This window comes from Peromyscus californicus, unplaced genomic scaffold (genome assembly GCF_007827085.1).
Source record: "Peromyscus californicus insignis strain IS unplaced genomic scaffold, ASM782708v3 Scaffold_5__1_contigs__length_169319896, whole genome shotgun sequence".
In the NCBI taxonomy this organism is placed as follows: Eukaryota; Metazoa; Chordata; class Mammalia; order Rodentia; family Cricetidae; genus Peromyscus; species Peromyscus californicus.
The window spans coordinates 7950380-7966277 of NW_026294573.1; the positions used below are offsets into that span (position 1 = coordinate 7950380).

Sequence of the window (15898 nt, forward strand, 5' to 3'; positions counted from 1 at the left end):
GCTTCCTGCACATGAGGCTAACTACAGGGTAAATTGGGGCAGCCCCTTAGTCTTCATGGAGCACTCTCAAATGGGCTTCCTGATATGGACAGGGGAAAATTGCACCAGGGCAGTTATGCAAAGTGAATGGACTCCAGGGGTCCACTTACTCCAAATGCCCATCTTTTCCAGATACCCTGCCTGTTCTCACTACCTCCCTATTACCACTTAAAGCCATGCTAAATTCCAACTTTTCCCTCTTTGCCCCCAAGGCAAGGTTACAAGACAGTCCCCGAATTAAACACTAAGTTAGAGCCATCTAACTATCTTCCTATGTCCCTAAAAAAAAAAAACTTAAGCTCTGTGACAGCAGCAGTTTCTCTTTCATCACAGAAACCCTCTTGTCTAGCACATAGCAAGGATTCAACATTCACTAGAGAGGTGAAGAAGTGTTCCTCACTTACCTTACAGCATTGATTTCCAAGCTACTAAAATTCTACTTACACGGTATTCAGATAAGACACTCACTTGTCCAAATTCCTCTCCACCTGCAATTTCAGCCTACAAGGCTCAGTTAAGAGACTTCCTCCTGTCTGGCGCACAAAATAGGAAGGGAAGACCAGGTCCCCACTGCTGTTGTCAGAGGCTTGAGAGCCCTCTCTGGGGCGTCTCTCTGCAGCAAAGATGTCCATGTCCTGCAGATCCACGACAATGCAATCCAGCAGGCAGACATGGTCTTCTACAAGGACCCAAGGAAGAAGAGGTAAGGACAAAAGTAGCATGCAGAAAGGACTGGGCTTGAGCAAAGTGCAGGGTCAAAGTCAGTGCATCCTGTCCTTGAAAATCAGAACCAGTTGCTGCCCTGCACTGTACTACTCAGTAACCTGACCATCGGGGACCTCAAGAGCCCACCATGCATAGCATCATAGCTGTGTCCAACACATGCTGCTCCCTGCCCTCCACACCTAGCCATGCTGCTCACGTCCCAGCAGCAGAAATCTTTTTTTCAAACACATACTCACTATGTTTAACCATTTCTATTACCACTGATCAAACCCAAACCACCTTCACCCTTGCCTACAACACCTCCACAAACAATCCTCCAATGTACCTATATAATTCCACATTCTCTCCACAAAATGCCTGGGTAAAAAGGAAACAGACTGAAATGTTCTCTTCCTTTGGAAGCTTCAGTAGCTATGTTTAATGCAAAACTCCCTGCAAATGCCTACAAGGTCCTACCTAAGCCCACAGCCCACTTTTCTGACCTCACTTCAAGCCATTCTCCCATTTGCTCTCTCCAAATTTCAGGTCTCCAGGCCTTTACATCTCCCAAAAGGCCATGCTCTTTGCTTCTTGGGCAGCCTCACCAGTACCATGACCTTCCCACCTCGATCTACATTGAGTCCTCAATTTTCTTCTTTCCCATAACATGTACTATAATCTATTAATGCTCATGTTCATCTAATATCTTTCTTCTGTAAGTACCACCCCAGGAGGGACAGTAACTAAGGGGATGTTAATATGTATGCGTTAATATACATATACAGGGAACTTATAACACCCATCATTAAGCAGGAGCGTGGTAAATAGTTCTTGATGGTACAGTTGTACTACAGATACGTGAAACCCATGAGAGCAGGACGTATCTGTGAGAGAGGTATAGAACAGTGATGTCATGACCACAGAGACCCTAGGGAGCAGCTGTAGAACCTAGAACCACATGGAGACAGTGTGAAACCGCAGCCTTTATCCAACGCCAGGTACCATGGATGAACAAATTTTAGTTAAAAACATCAACTGAGTAGGAGAAAAGATGTTGGAACAGACATATTCCTGTAAGACATTCCAAATCTCTTTGTGTATGTTTGTACATGTTCACATGTGTAGATCAATGCCCATGTACATTCACTTGTGTGTGGCTGTCAAAGGTCAGTGTCTTGTGTAGTCTTCCTCAATTGTTCTACACCTTATTTTTTGATCAAGGTCTCTCACTCAATCTGGACTGTTTGCCCAACAAGCCCCAGGGATGCCCTGCCTCCACCTCCCCAGCACTGGTATTAGACATAGGCTAGTTTGTCCAGTTTTGTTGTTGTTATTGTTTGACTTGAGTGCCGGGGAGCAAACGTCAGTCCTAATGCTTGTGTGCAAGTCCTTTACTGACTGAGCCATCTCCCTACCCGCCCCCAGAGCTCTTCTCACGGCATCCACCTGTATGTCAGGCTGGCTCATGTCTAACCGTCACTGTCTTAACCACTTAGAGAGGGGTTCACAGCAACCCTCCAAGTACCGCCAACAGAGCTCACAGAGTCACACCGGTCAACGTCTTTTTCCAAAACTCACTGTTCAGCTTTACCACTTACTAGCCACATGACAAGCCAAGTTACTTCATCTCCTCCCTCCTGTGGAGGAGAGATAAACCCTGAGCGGGGTACCACAAGGATAAGTCCATGCAAGTAAACACAAAGGCATTTGACTCATTGATGTGTTCAAGAAAACGCCACAATTATGAGCAAAGTTATCTCTCGACAGCACAGCCATTAGCCTCTTTGCTCTCACCCCTAGAACTATGAGGTCCTGCAGAGAGTCCATCCGTCCTTGGGTCTGTCTAGCAAAAACAGTTAGACCCTCCCTCAGTAGCCACCCTTCACTGCCCACAGTGCAGCTGCACTGAGCTCATCTCAGCCGCCTCTTACACTATGCCTCTCTCCCAACTGAGTTCCTCACTTTCCAATACAGCATCCATCTACGACATGCTGAAAACTCCAGAGCACAGATCAGGCCAGGCTCAGAATGATAAATTCTTACATTCACAAGAGGAGCACAGTCACAACATTGGAGAGGCAGAGGCAGAAATAGAGGTCAACTAACCTAGGCTCTTTACAGAGCCGTGTCCCAAAAAGCCCGAAGAAGAAAATAAATAAAAAAATAAAAAACAAGAGTACCCATAGCAGGATGACTCAGACCTCTGAGAGTCGTTTTACAGTACTTTTGCCCTTAAGCCTCACTGACACTAACCTTAGCGTCTTTGGGGCGTGCGGGGCGGGGGCGGGGGGACAACCACGGGACATTGGCCTGCAAGAACAGAGTCTGGGTAACAGCTTATGAGGACACAGGACTAGCTGGGCTGCCACCATCTGCTGGGAGCCATCTGGACCTGTAAGAGTCCCACAGACAACCAACAGCCTCTTCATGTCTGCTGTGGGATGGTCTGTATGTCAAATGTGTTGTTGATTGGTCAATGAATAAATCACTGATTGGCAGTGGCCAGGCAGGAAGTATAGGCAGGACTAACAGGGAGGAGAATTGAGAGAACAGGAAGCTGGGTGAGAGAGACATTGCCAGCCGCCATCAGGATAAGGAAGATGTAAAGTACCGGTAAGACACAAGCCACGTGGCAAGGTATAGATTAATAAAAATGGATTAATTTAAGCTGTAAGAACAGTTAACAAGAAGCCTGCCACAGCCATACAGTTTGTAACCAATATAAGTCTCTGTGTTTACTTGATCGGGTTTGAGCGGCTTGGGACTGGCGGGTGAGAGAGATTTGCCCTGACTGTGGGCCAGGCAAAAAAACTCTAGCAACACATGTCTATCGCATCTTCTAAATAAATCTACTTTAGAAGTTATCTGAGACTAAACGCACCTCCGACACTCATGCTCAAATGCAGCATGAGGCCTGGTCATCACACAGATACCAGCTCATGTCAACCTCTGCCACGTCACCGCACTCCACAGAGCTCCCCAGAAGGGCTTCAGGACAGCCCCCACCTTCACTGTGCAGCTCCTTCTTCTTACCTGGGCTGCTGGAACTTTGGCTAACAGGTGGTGTAGCCTGCTGCCCACGCTGCTTGATGGAGGCACTGGGCACAAACTCACTCTTCAGGCTGCCAAGGCCCATTCCTGCAGGAGGCATCATGAACAGCCCCTGTCCATGGGGTCCCTTGGGATCCTCTGTGCTTGTCATCTTTTTCACACTGTGTTTGGGGGTACCTGTTGGAGAGGCTGAAGGCACAGATTCCTAGGAGGAAGAAAAGAAAACTAGAATGCAGAGATGAGGGGGTAACAATGCCTTTGCTAGCTCAGAAATCACATCCTAGTCCCTAGTTTCTCTAGGACTCTGCAGTAGATACACTGCCCTCAGACCCTAGACACAAGAGAGTGAGGGACGTGACACCCACCACCTCACACAATTATCTTCAAAACTGTTACCAAAGATTCCACACCCATGGAGAATTACAACAGCATTGCAGGAAGACACTGTCTTTTGGCTCAAGAACAATACCAATTTGTCAAATTCAACCGAAGCAAATCTCTCAACTATACAATATATTTACTGCTTTGGGGGAGAGGGAAGCTTATTGTAATTAAAAAAAAAATGTACCTAGGGGACTGCAGATGTACCTAAGGTATCAGAATGCTTCCCTAGTCTGCAAAAAGCCCTGGGTGCAATGCCCAGCACCAAATAAACTGGATGTGGTGGCACATGCCTGTAATCCTGGGTAGAGGTGGAAGGGAATCAAGGTTATCCTCAGCTACACATTAAGTCTGAAGGCAGCCTGGGATATAAACAAAAAGTATCTAATGGCAGTGGGACTGCAATAGTCACTGCAGGAAGACGTTTGTGCATTTTAGGACTGCAATAGAATCACCACAGGAAGGTGTTTGTGCATTCAAGTCTCCCCATACTCATCTGCATTTCCCATCTAAGTAACCACAGAAATGAAACAAAAGGCAAACAACGGAGGTGAGTCACCCATGTCAGGCTTCTGCTCATACAGAGTGAAGGCAACCCTGGGACTCTCTTGAAAGGACAGGACTCTTTTCTTGCTGAGTGCTTTTAGTTGATTCTACAGAGTGAGCCAGTCATTGGGGTTTCAACCTCTTCCTCGGGTCCCCAGGACCCTCAGAGCCCTGTCTGTGTGTGGCTTCTGCATCGTGGGACAGCTCCTTCTTGGCCCTGTCATGTGCACCCTGGCAGCTTGAGAAGCAACGGTTCTCTGCTGCTGCTGCTGCTGCTGCTGCTGCTGCTGCTGCTGCTGCTGCTGCTGCAAGGCTCACTCCGCAGCTTTGGAATAAAAGGTGAAAACCCGGATCTCTCCACTTCTTGAGCAGTAATTACAGCTAACAGTAACACAAACTTCCTGCATGTTTTTCAAGGATGATTACCAGGTAAATGCTATCATTTAAATGTATCCACATTAAAAGTGCCCTAGTGCTCTGTTTACTTCAACCACAGAAAGTGTTTTTGCTCTTTCACTTGACTTACCTCTCCATCCTCTCTGTAGTTAGCTAAAATAAATCAATGGCTTGAGGAGATCAACTCAAAGCTTTTGAGCAACTCTGACTTAGAAATTATGGTTTAAGCACAAGCTATAGTTGAGGAAAAGAAAAGGCAAGTATACGCCAAAACTCCAAACATGTCTTCTGTAAGATGGGGTTTTTAGGAAACTGTCCTCACATTCAGAAGTCATAAAACCTGAGGGCACAGGGCACATGTGCTCAAGTGACCGACAGGCTCTGCGTCAGCAGTATTTCGTGTTCTAGGCCACTGGGCTGTGTATTAGACACACCTCACACGAGCAAGAACATCAACAGGCAAGTGTAAGTACAAAGTGGAAGAGGACAGTACCAACACAGAAACCATCAGTCAACACTGAGCTCGGATGAGGAGAGGGGAGCTGCACAGCTAAGCGACCCAGATCACAGAGATCTGAACAAATGACACACTCCACACAGCCTTAGGGAATTCCACCGAACAACCACAAGTGTGTAATACAGCAGCTTTCCTAGGATTTCTGGATATAAAATGAGGTCATTCAGGAAGTACTAGTCAGGGCTAAAAAGACTCTTAATACAGTCCTTAAGAAAGGCTCCTCTGCTCAGTCAAGAAGTAACTCCTCAAAGCAGCCACACAAAGTAATAAAGCAGGCCTCTCCCACAGTGAACTATTTAAAAGGGTCAGCATTTGGGGGCTTTGACTGGTTTTATTTTGTTCTATTTTAAGTACATGAGTGTGAACTGACTGCTGAATCCCATAAGGTTGTTTTTTTTCCCCAAAAAAAATAACCAACAAAAGGAAGGAAGGAAGGAAGGAAGGAAGGAAGGAAGGAAGGAAGGAAGGAAGGAAGGAAGGAAGGAAGAATCCACATTATACCTTGAAGAAAAGGCATTCTTTGTAGGTACTGCCACCTAAAATCAAATCCTCAAAGACAGGCAAGTTTTTGTCATTAAAATGCTATAATTTGTGCTGTTATTTGGCTTAACAAATATAGGACTCTTTTTGTAAAAACATCTTGAAATAGTTTGGCAATTCTTCATCCACAGCTAACTTTGGAGCAAACTCATCAGCTCATATACAGACACATCTGATACAATGAGTCCATTCCTTTTTCTGGAATGGGAGAGAAACAAAATAGTGCTACTGAACTAGATTTCTGACTACAGATAACCCCCTGCCTCAAACATTTAGGGTGACCTCAAAATAAAGATGTATCGATCTCTTTCTCTCTCTCTCTTTAATAATAAAACTTTCCACGTGGAAAAAAAAAAAGAAAAAAAAAAAAGATGTATCAAAAACACATTCCAGGGGCTGGAGAGATGGCTCAGTGGTTAAGAGCACTTGCTGTTCTTCCAGAGGACCCGGATTCAAGTCCCATCACCCAGATGGAAGCAAACAACTGTCTGTAACTCCAGTGATCTGACACCCACACACAGACATATATGCAATGTGCATGAAATAAAAATAAATAAAAAAAAAAAACACACATTCCAAAGAACTCACTATGTGACTCCTAGAACTTTCTGTCATACTCCTTAGACCTCCAGAGAGAGAGAGGGGCTAGAGATAAAGTGCTGTCAGGAAGAGCCAAGAAGCTCAACAATAAAGCATACATACTGGACTCACCGTTACCAAGTTGCTAGATACATACACAAGAGAAGGGGGCATGCTCCAATGCATGCGAGAGAGGTCCCTGTGCTCCTGACCCTGAACACCCTTGCCCTACACACCTATGTATCTGACTCTTCAGCCATGCCTTTTCTTCCACCCCTTGTAAAAGAGACAGCCAATGAGCTTCCCCTGAGCTTCTCTACGAGCTGTTACAGCAACTTACTGGACCTGGGGAGGGACTGTGGGAACCCCTAGTCTGTCACTGGTTAGTCAGAAGCATAAGACACCTAGAACTGTGGTTGTGTCCACAGCAGGCCCAAGCTAGCTAACTTCAGGTAGCTGCACCATGACCAACTTAACTCCCAGCAGGTTTCTACAAAGTTAGAAAATGGAAGGTGTAGAGAAGCCCACACACAGATGGTGTCAGAAGTGCTATGAAGAAACAGGGTTTCTTTTTATATGTAGAGAATTTAGCACCAAATGACATACAATGGGTGTTCAACAAGCATCAGCTACTCACTGCCATTTTTACTGTTCTTAGGAGCTTACAGTCAAATCTTACACTCATCTCCTTGAAGCCTCCCTCCTTTCCTACGTGACTAGCTGCTGGGTGACAAACAGGCAGAGCTGGCGGGTGTTCCAGGAAGTGCCTTTCCCACACACTAAAGATGAGTTTGAACTAAATAAGCAGAGGGACTGAGGGCCTGGAGACCAGCAAGGAGTGGTTGGAGCATATCCTGAGAATGGCATCTCTGCTGCTTAGAAATGTCACTCAGGCTCCTGGAAGGCAGAAACCAGTGAGGGGATGGATCATCAGAGTGTTTCCAAGGCCCACTCAGCTTCGGAACTCACTGGCTATTCATACTCAAAGAGCCTTGGCTTTCCCAAATACAGAGTAAAAATGCTGGCAAACCTCCAGCTGAAGACTCCAAACATGATAAGCAACAAATGTCCAGGTCATTTAAATCTGCAAAGCAAGACATGAGCTAACATTTTACCACTAAGATATTTTTTAATTGTCTTCAAGTAAAAACTGAACTAAATCAGGAAAACAACTCATCTAGAAAGGAATGCCTTTTTTAAAGAATTTAATTTACTATTACTATGTAGGTACATGATGTGTGGGTGTGAGTATGGGTACATGTGGGCATCAGAAAACAACTTTTGGGGATCAGTTCTCTCCTTCGCTATGGGTTCCAGGGACTGAACTCAGGTGATCAGGCTGAGTGGCAAGTGCTCTTATCCACCCAGTGATCTTGTCCCCCAGGAACGCTTTTATGCTTGTAGAGAACACTGTAACCCATGGAAGGCTGGTCCCACAGGGTTGTTAGCTGAAACAAGTTAATAGCACTTAATGAGGGTTACAATTTAACACTATTTCAGCTGGAAAGGTTAGGTGAAATGTCAATAAAATGCTAAAGAAATCTCCCAGCTACAGGGCCTCAGAAGTTAACAGCAGCCCCTGAGCTGTAGATTGGGAATTTTTCCGTTCACATTCAAACTCGAGTTAAACAGCCACAGACACTGAGGGCTCACCTTATCCTGTAAAAAAGTCCCAGGAAAACCCGCAAAGAGAAACTTGTTCTTCACTTTCAACTTGCCCAAATTTGCTACTATCAGGTTATTTGATCTGGAACTTTCTGGGATGAGAAGCACAGGGGCACCAGCTTCGATATCCAGAAGAACCCTCGAGCATCGCTGCGCCTGGTCCCTCACCTGGTAAGAAAGGAAAGTACCCAGAGACTCGGTTATTTCTCCAATTTTATAATCAGACCTCTGCGGGGCCCAAAAACTTTCATAAACTTATACAGCAATTAAAGAACACAATAGTTTATTTGTGGCCACCAGAGTAAATTAGAATCAGGAACAAAATGATAATGGAAAGTACCCAAATATTTGGAAATTAATTTCATACTTCTAAATAGCCTAAAAATTGGAGAATAAAACATAAGAGAAATGTGAAAATACTTTCACAATGTTAATGAAGAAAATATATTAGATTACGGGACACGTGTGATGTAACAAGGACCCTTACCAACTACTCATCTCACCAGGCCTGTGCTGCTTTTAAATTTGGTTGATTTGGTGTTTGTTTGGTTGATTGGTTTTTAAGACAGAGCTTCTTGGCAGCCCCGGCTGTCCCAGAACTTGATCTGTAGACACGCTGGCCACAATCTCAGAGATTCATCTGCCCCTGCCTCCCAAGTGCTGGGATTAAAGTGTGTGCCAACACACCTAGCACACATTTTATGCATATAGCTGTGTGCCTGAACGTACATATGTATGCTACATGAGTGGCTGATGTCTAGGAAGGTAGAAGAGGCATTAGATCCCCTGGAACCGAGGTTATTGATGGTTGGTCACCACCATGTGGGTGCTGGAAACTGAACCTAGGTCCTCTGCAAGAGCAGCCAGTGCTTTGAACCACTGAGCCAGCTCTCCAGCCCCTCTGTGCTACTTTTAAGAGAAAAATATAATTTTATAGTACAGAGGGGTTTTGGCGTGGAGAGCATTCTGGGAATTGAACCTAGTGCTCTGCCCCTGAGCTGCAGCCACAAAGGACTCTCTTGAAACTTCTTAATTTATTTAATATTTGGGGGGTGCAGGTAATGCATCCCACAGCACACATGTGGAGGTGAAAGGAAAACTGTGGAGTTGGTTCTCTCCTCCCACTTTTACATGGATTCTACAAATCAAAGTCAGGACACCGGGCTTTTGTGCAAGGCCTTTAAAGATCAGGCCAACACTTTACGCGCCTGCCCACACTATTTCACTGGGCATAATCATAATGTATTAGCTTTGTTTTCTTGTTCCTATCATTGCACTAAAATACACTGGGAGAGTCATTTTTCTTTGGGGGTGTAGCCACTGGTGGGTTGCCCATGCTTCAGTGGAGCCCCCACATCCATGTGTGCATGACCAGCTAACTGGACTCAATGGATTATTCAAAAAAAGAAGACATAAGTTGGGAGGGGGACCTTTTATGAGTATGAGAGGTGCTTGGGGGGAAAAGTAGGGGTAGTTATAATAAAAATACGTTGTATACATGTGTAAAATTCTCAAAGGAAAAAGTACATTTTAAAAATAACTTTTTAAACATTATAAAATACATAGAATATCTAGGCAAGGTAACACATGCCTACAATTCCAACAGTAAAGCTACAGCAGGTGGATCACAAGTTTAAGGCCAGCCCAATCAACACAGTGAGTTCAAAACCAGCCTGGATTATGTAGTAAGACACTGCCTTACAAACCAAGGTCTGGGGACTGTAGCTCAATGGTAGGACAGGCGTCCAGCAGTGTCAGGCCCTAGAGTCCATTACCAGCACCAAAGTGGGGGAAATGATCCAGGCACTAAGGGTGCCATGAACTGAAATGTCCAGGAAGGCTTCATCCATTTGGAAAATCATCCAACAGTTTCCAGAAATGACCCCATAAAGTCCTGAAAGGGTCCAGGGGTCCAAAGTGTCAATCAGAAATCTCTTCTATTATTATTTTTTTGTTTTGTTTTGTTTTGTTTTTTGTTTTTCGAAACAGGGTTTCTCTGTGTAGCTTTGCGCCTTTCCTGGAACTCACTTTGGAGACCAGGCTGGCCTCGAACTCACAGAGATCTGCCTGGCTCTGCCTCCCAAGTGCTGGGATTAAAGGTGTGTGCCACCACCGCCCGGCTCTTCTATTATTTTTACAGACACCTAAAGCTAAACTTCAAAGGAACTTAAGGTATGACTTAGAGATGGAGAATCAACCTGCCACACAGACCACACATTGGTAAATAGAAAATACCTCTCCTTTCCTCAGTGAAATGTTCTAGATTTATCTCTGGAGGCTTCAAAGTTCTACTGACCATGAACTGGAGAGATGGCTCAGTAGATGAAGGCATGTACTGCTCTTCCAGGAAACCTGAGTTCCTTTCCCAGCACCCGCTGGGCAGCTCACAACCACCTGTAACTCCAGCTCCAAGGGAATGGCTGTCTCTGACTTCTGTGGGCACATACATTCATGTGTACATAACCACAAACAGATACACACCCATTTGCATAGGGAGGCAGAGGCAGGAGGATCTTTGCGAGTTCGAGGCCAGCCTGGTCTACAGAGCGAGATCCAGGAAAAGGCACAAAGCTACACAGAGAAACCCTGTCTCAAAAAACCAAAAAAAAAAAAAAAAAAAAAAAAGACTGTGGAGACAGCTTAATGGATACTACTGTTGGCTACGTAAGCCATGAGAACATGAATTTGATCTCCAGAACCTACACGTGCTGATCAGATTTAACTGTACACCTGACACAACCTAGAATCATGGGAACAGATTCTCACTAAGGACTATCTACACTGGGTTGCTCTGCGGGGATGTCTGGAGTGGCAGGGAACATCTAAACTGATGAAGAGGACCAAGTCCAATATTCCCTAAGGAGAGGGTCCTGAGCTGTTTAAGAATGGAGAAGGCAAGCTGAACAAGTGAGTGAGTGAGCACGCCTGCAAGCAAGTGAGGAATCGAGCAAGCAAGTGGGCATGGTGGCATCCATTTCTCTCTGCTCTTGACTACAGCTGCCAAAAGCTCCGGCCGCTGTGACGTCCTTTTTATGATGGACTGTAACCTGGAACATGGGCTAAATAAACCCTTTTCTTCCCCCTAGTTGCTTTATGTTGGGGTATTTTATCAGAGCAACAGAAACGAAAATAGAACACCATGTAAAAGCCAGGAATGGCAGCACACGACTGTAACCCCAGTGCTAGGGAGCAGAGACAGAAGAATCCTAGTGACTTGCTGGCCAGCCATGCTAACTAAAACAGCAAGCTTCAGCTTCAGTGAGAAGCCCTGTGTGCAAAATACCTGATGTCAACCTCTGATGCCTATATGTGCCCACACAAGCAAGCAAGCACGTGCCTGCGCACACGCACGCGCACATGTACATACATACACACCCCATATCATTTTACTTTATTTTACTTTATTGTTATTCTTTAGATGCCTGGTTTTTTTTTTTTTTTTTCTTAACTATAGATAGAAAGGGTGTGGATCTAGATGGGAGGAGACAAGAGAGGAACTGAAAGGAGCTGGGAGAGGAACAACCATAATCAGAATATACTGCATGAAAAAAAATCTATTTTTAATAAAAGAAAACAGTCAAATTGAAAAGGCAACTTAGAGACAAGATGCTACCCACCGTTTGACCCTCAATAGCAGCTCGCTGGCGCCCTAAGACATCTTGCAGCTGAGTGAAGTGCTGAATGAAGGCCACCACCTCCGCCTGAAAGCGCTGCGTGTGCACATACTGCACAGAGGCCATCTGTAAGCTCACGCGAATGTCATGCTCTCTCTGGAGCAGAGGGTCTGGCTGCCCATATCTGGAAATGGGGACAAAAATAAGACTCAGACATCAGCAAGATTTGAGTATTAGGTTGATTTAAGGGCTTCCTTTCCAAAAAGCTCTAGCTATTAAAACAGAAAACCCCCAAAACAAGCCTGTTAATAATTTAATAGTAAGGACATTAAACAAAAGTGTGATGTGACACCCAGGGCTACAAACAATGAGCACCACTGAGCACAAAACTCACTATCCCTCTAGAAAGCACCTAAGGCCCGAGTGCTGCCCCAGCACAGCACCTCCTGTCCCTGCCGTAAGGGCTGCGGCTGCTCCTCGCAGAGGCTGTGACAATATGGGTTTGGGAAGTAATTTTAAAAGCCATGGAGAAATGGAAGAGGCAGAGCTAGTGCTTCCAGGGAAAGGGGGCTTCTAAAAAACAGAGAGGGGTTGTCTTTCTATGTCAGTGAAATGTAGACTGTAATGTTGAGTGTAGACTCAAAGATAAACAGAAGACTTTTACAGTCACTCGGAATCTAATGGACTGGGATGCCAAGAAAGAAATGATTCCCCCACAGTCAGTGAGGGAAGGAATTCATATTTACCAAAGAATGCACTTTTGTGCCAAGCAAAGAATTAAGGGTTCACGTTAATCATCTCATTTATTGTAGAACCATGCCATTGCCGAGTATAAAATAAGCAAATCAAACTAAACTCTGAAATTCTCAGTAGAGTGAGGCAACCTCACAGTGAGAAGTTCTCAGACTCGGAGGAGAGTGAGCTAAGGGGGTTCGCTAAAGACTGAACCCAGAGCTTTGTGCAAGCTAGCAAGCACTCTACCAATAAGCCATATCCTCAGCCCACAGATGTTTTTTGGGAACCACTTTTCTCAGCACACTAAAAGTGATGGAGATGAACAGGAGCCTTGACCTTATATAATACTAGTGGGCAGGACTATACAACTACATTTTCTACTACCTCTCAAGAAAGCTGAAAACTTCATCCAGGAAAACCATTCTTTAAAGTAAGCCGATAGGTCTAAAGACACCTTTTAAATTCCAACAGGAATTCAACATAAGTCATACTTATTAGCAAAGAGAGCACACTCAGCGGGAGCAGGACTCTCAGACTGAAATCAGGCAAGAATGCTCAGTGCTACATGGAAGCTCAGAGATGCTCAACTCAGGCCCCCTTCATAGACAGAGGAAGAGTGGCACACAGAAATTAAGTGACTTGCTTCAAGTCACACAGCAAGTTGGTAGGAGCGGACAGAGCCCAGGTCTTCTGATAATTGGGATTATTTCAATCCTATCCCATACACTTATGACACTAAGTAATCTCCAACGCAAATCTTTTTTAATAAAATTCAATATAAATCAGGATTCCTCACAAGCTAGATCTTTTCAATTTTACTTAAGAAAGTAAAATTTTTCACTGTTTAGTCAATAAGGATTTTAAACAGTGAGCTGGCAAGACAGCTCAGCAGATGAAGGCACTTGCCACCAAGCTTGGCGACCTGGGTTTGATCCCCAGAACCCCCATGGTGGAAGGAGAGAACCAGCTCTGCAAGTTGTCCTCTGACCTCCACACACACACTGTGGAGACACACAGAAAATAAACACATGTAAAACAATGTCTAAAAAGGACTCCAAACAGCAGTGATCACCGCACACAGCCCAAGAAAGGGTGGATGTTTTATAGCAAGCAACTTGACACACAGCCCAGAGGGAAGACATGCATGTTTTACTTGAAAGTTTGGAAGATGAGCGCCTCTTCTCCACTTGTGGTGAAACGTTCTCTGTAGAAGTCTCCATGTGGCGTGAGGTCACTCAGGGACAGGCTCCCAATGCTTCCCTGCAAGGCCAGGTCTCCCTCTACAGTGTTAAAATTAGAACACGTTATTATAGACATTTTCTGGACTTGTTTAATACATGTGAATTAAAACAGACATGCACATGCCTCAGACTTCCACTTTTTAATCAAACTAAATGTCAAAGGTAAATTTCCAGATGCCAAGACAGCAGAAAAACACTTGATGTGCTATTTCTAAGGGTTTCAAAGCCAAAGTCTCAAGGAGTTGAACAAGTCTAAACAACAAAGTCTACACAAGCCAGCAACATTCCATACTAGGGCATATCTACGTCAGAAAGGAAACTAACTAAAAGCATTTCCAACTTGAAGGACAAAACACTGGCAGCTGCAGGTAGAAGCGGAATCCTCGGAGACCAGACCGCTGGTTAGAAGTGAGAGAACCATCACGTGGTCTATTGACTGTACTAGGAATGAAAGAACAAGGGAGGAAGTGTCTGCGTCAGCTGCTCAAGCAACACTGAGTGGGCTTGCAGTGACTTCAGCTAATGCGTGGGGACGACAGTGCTGACACAGATTGGAAATGAGTCTGCTGGCAGGAGCACAGCCCTGGGGTGAGGATGGAGACGGGTGCTGGGGCACATGTACTGGAACGTGAGCATGAAATGTTCCTTCCTGCAGGGTGCAGTGGCTGGTGTACGCCTGTAATCCCAGTACTCAGGAGGCAGAGGCAGGTGGATCCCTGGGAACTGAAGCCTGGTCTACATGGAAGTTCCAGGTCAGTGACTGAACTATTATTTCTATAGGACAAAACCAATCGTCACTTTACCCAGCTGTCACCATGATCACCAAGGTACACACCTCTGGCAGGCCAGGTCAGCTCCCCAGGGACTCAAAGGCATATATTTATTTTTTGATTCCTAATGTCCTCTAACAAAAATGCCAGCCTCCTCCCAATTAAAGACCTCTCTTCTAGGATGCTTTTCTAAAATCATACCAGGCATGAGACCTCTCTGTCAGGTAATCTCTTCTCCAAATGACATTCTTGACTTCATGACAGTGTTAGCATCTCTGTCTTCACTACTGTATTACACATTCCCTAAGGGAGGTCAGAGTTTGAGCTCATGCTTTGTAAACCCTACCCCTTAGAACATGGTGTTCTAGTAAGAATTCCAACCTGCAAACGCTCACCAGAAAGAGGCCAGCTTTGCTACCATACCCTGCTGCAGAATACCATACCCTCTCTGGCAGCACCCCTACTTAAGACCACAAACAGAATGAGCTTGTCCCATTTTCCACAGACAGCCCTTTGACCTGCCTCTCTTCCAGATCTAACTATTAATATCTCTCCATTTCATTCTCAAAAGTATTCCAATTTAAACAAAAAAAATTATCTGGTCACACTACACAGATAGATGCTAGGGGCCCTTGGGATGAGATGGGAAAGGAGCAGGGAGGAAGTTGTACCATTACCTGCCTTTGTAATGAGCCATCCAGACAATGCTGACCCCAAGCCAGGATTTGGGACCACCACCATAAATAATGGCCATACCAATACCCACGATCAAGCCACAGATAGATGTACACCTTACTTGGCATGTGAGGACAACTAGTTTTGTGCTGGGTGTTGAAACATTTACCAGATCGTGCGTGTTTGCTTTGGTCGCACTTACCGATCATCTCCACGTGTGCTACTAATTTGGACACATTTGCTTTAGCCAGCTCACTGGTGGCCTTGCTCAGCACAAGAGAAAGCGAATGAACCTGGGACACAAGGTACAAAGCAAAAGGCAAGTTAATGAGAGGAACAGGAAATGGCAAAACCGAATGGGTGAGAATGGGGACAGGCTTGGGAAAGTGAAGGTAAATCTTTTATTATTTATTCAGTGTGTGTGTGTGTGTGTGTGTGTGTGTG

At 45.0% G+C, this 15898-nt stretch overlaps 1 protein-coding gene across 5 annotated transcripts in view; it reads right to left on the reverse strand.

Annotated features, from left to right (window-relative positions):
• The window catches only part of Vps13d (vacuolar protein sorting 13 homolog D), a 240380-nt gene that overhangs the window by 168063 nt on the left and 56419 nt on the right, over nt 1-15898 (reverse strand). For all 5 annotated transcript variants that reach the window (XM_052718547.1, XM_052718546.1, XM_052718545.1 and 2 more), the window contains 6 exons: nt 15657-15747; nt 13922-14048; nt 12037-12217; nt 8408-8587; nt 3778-4000; nt 508-718 (listed from right to left, as the gene is read on the reverse strand). In XM_052718547.1, the coding sequence (XP_052574507.1) occupies nt 508-718; nt 3778-4000; nt 8408-8587; nt 12037-12217; nt 13922-14048; nt 15657-15747 (1013 nt within the window). The remainder of the gene's footprint in view (nt 1-507; nt 719-3777; nt 4001-8407; nt 8588-12036; nt 12218-13921; nt 14049-15656; nt 15748-15898) is intronic.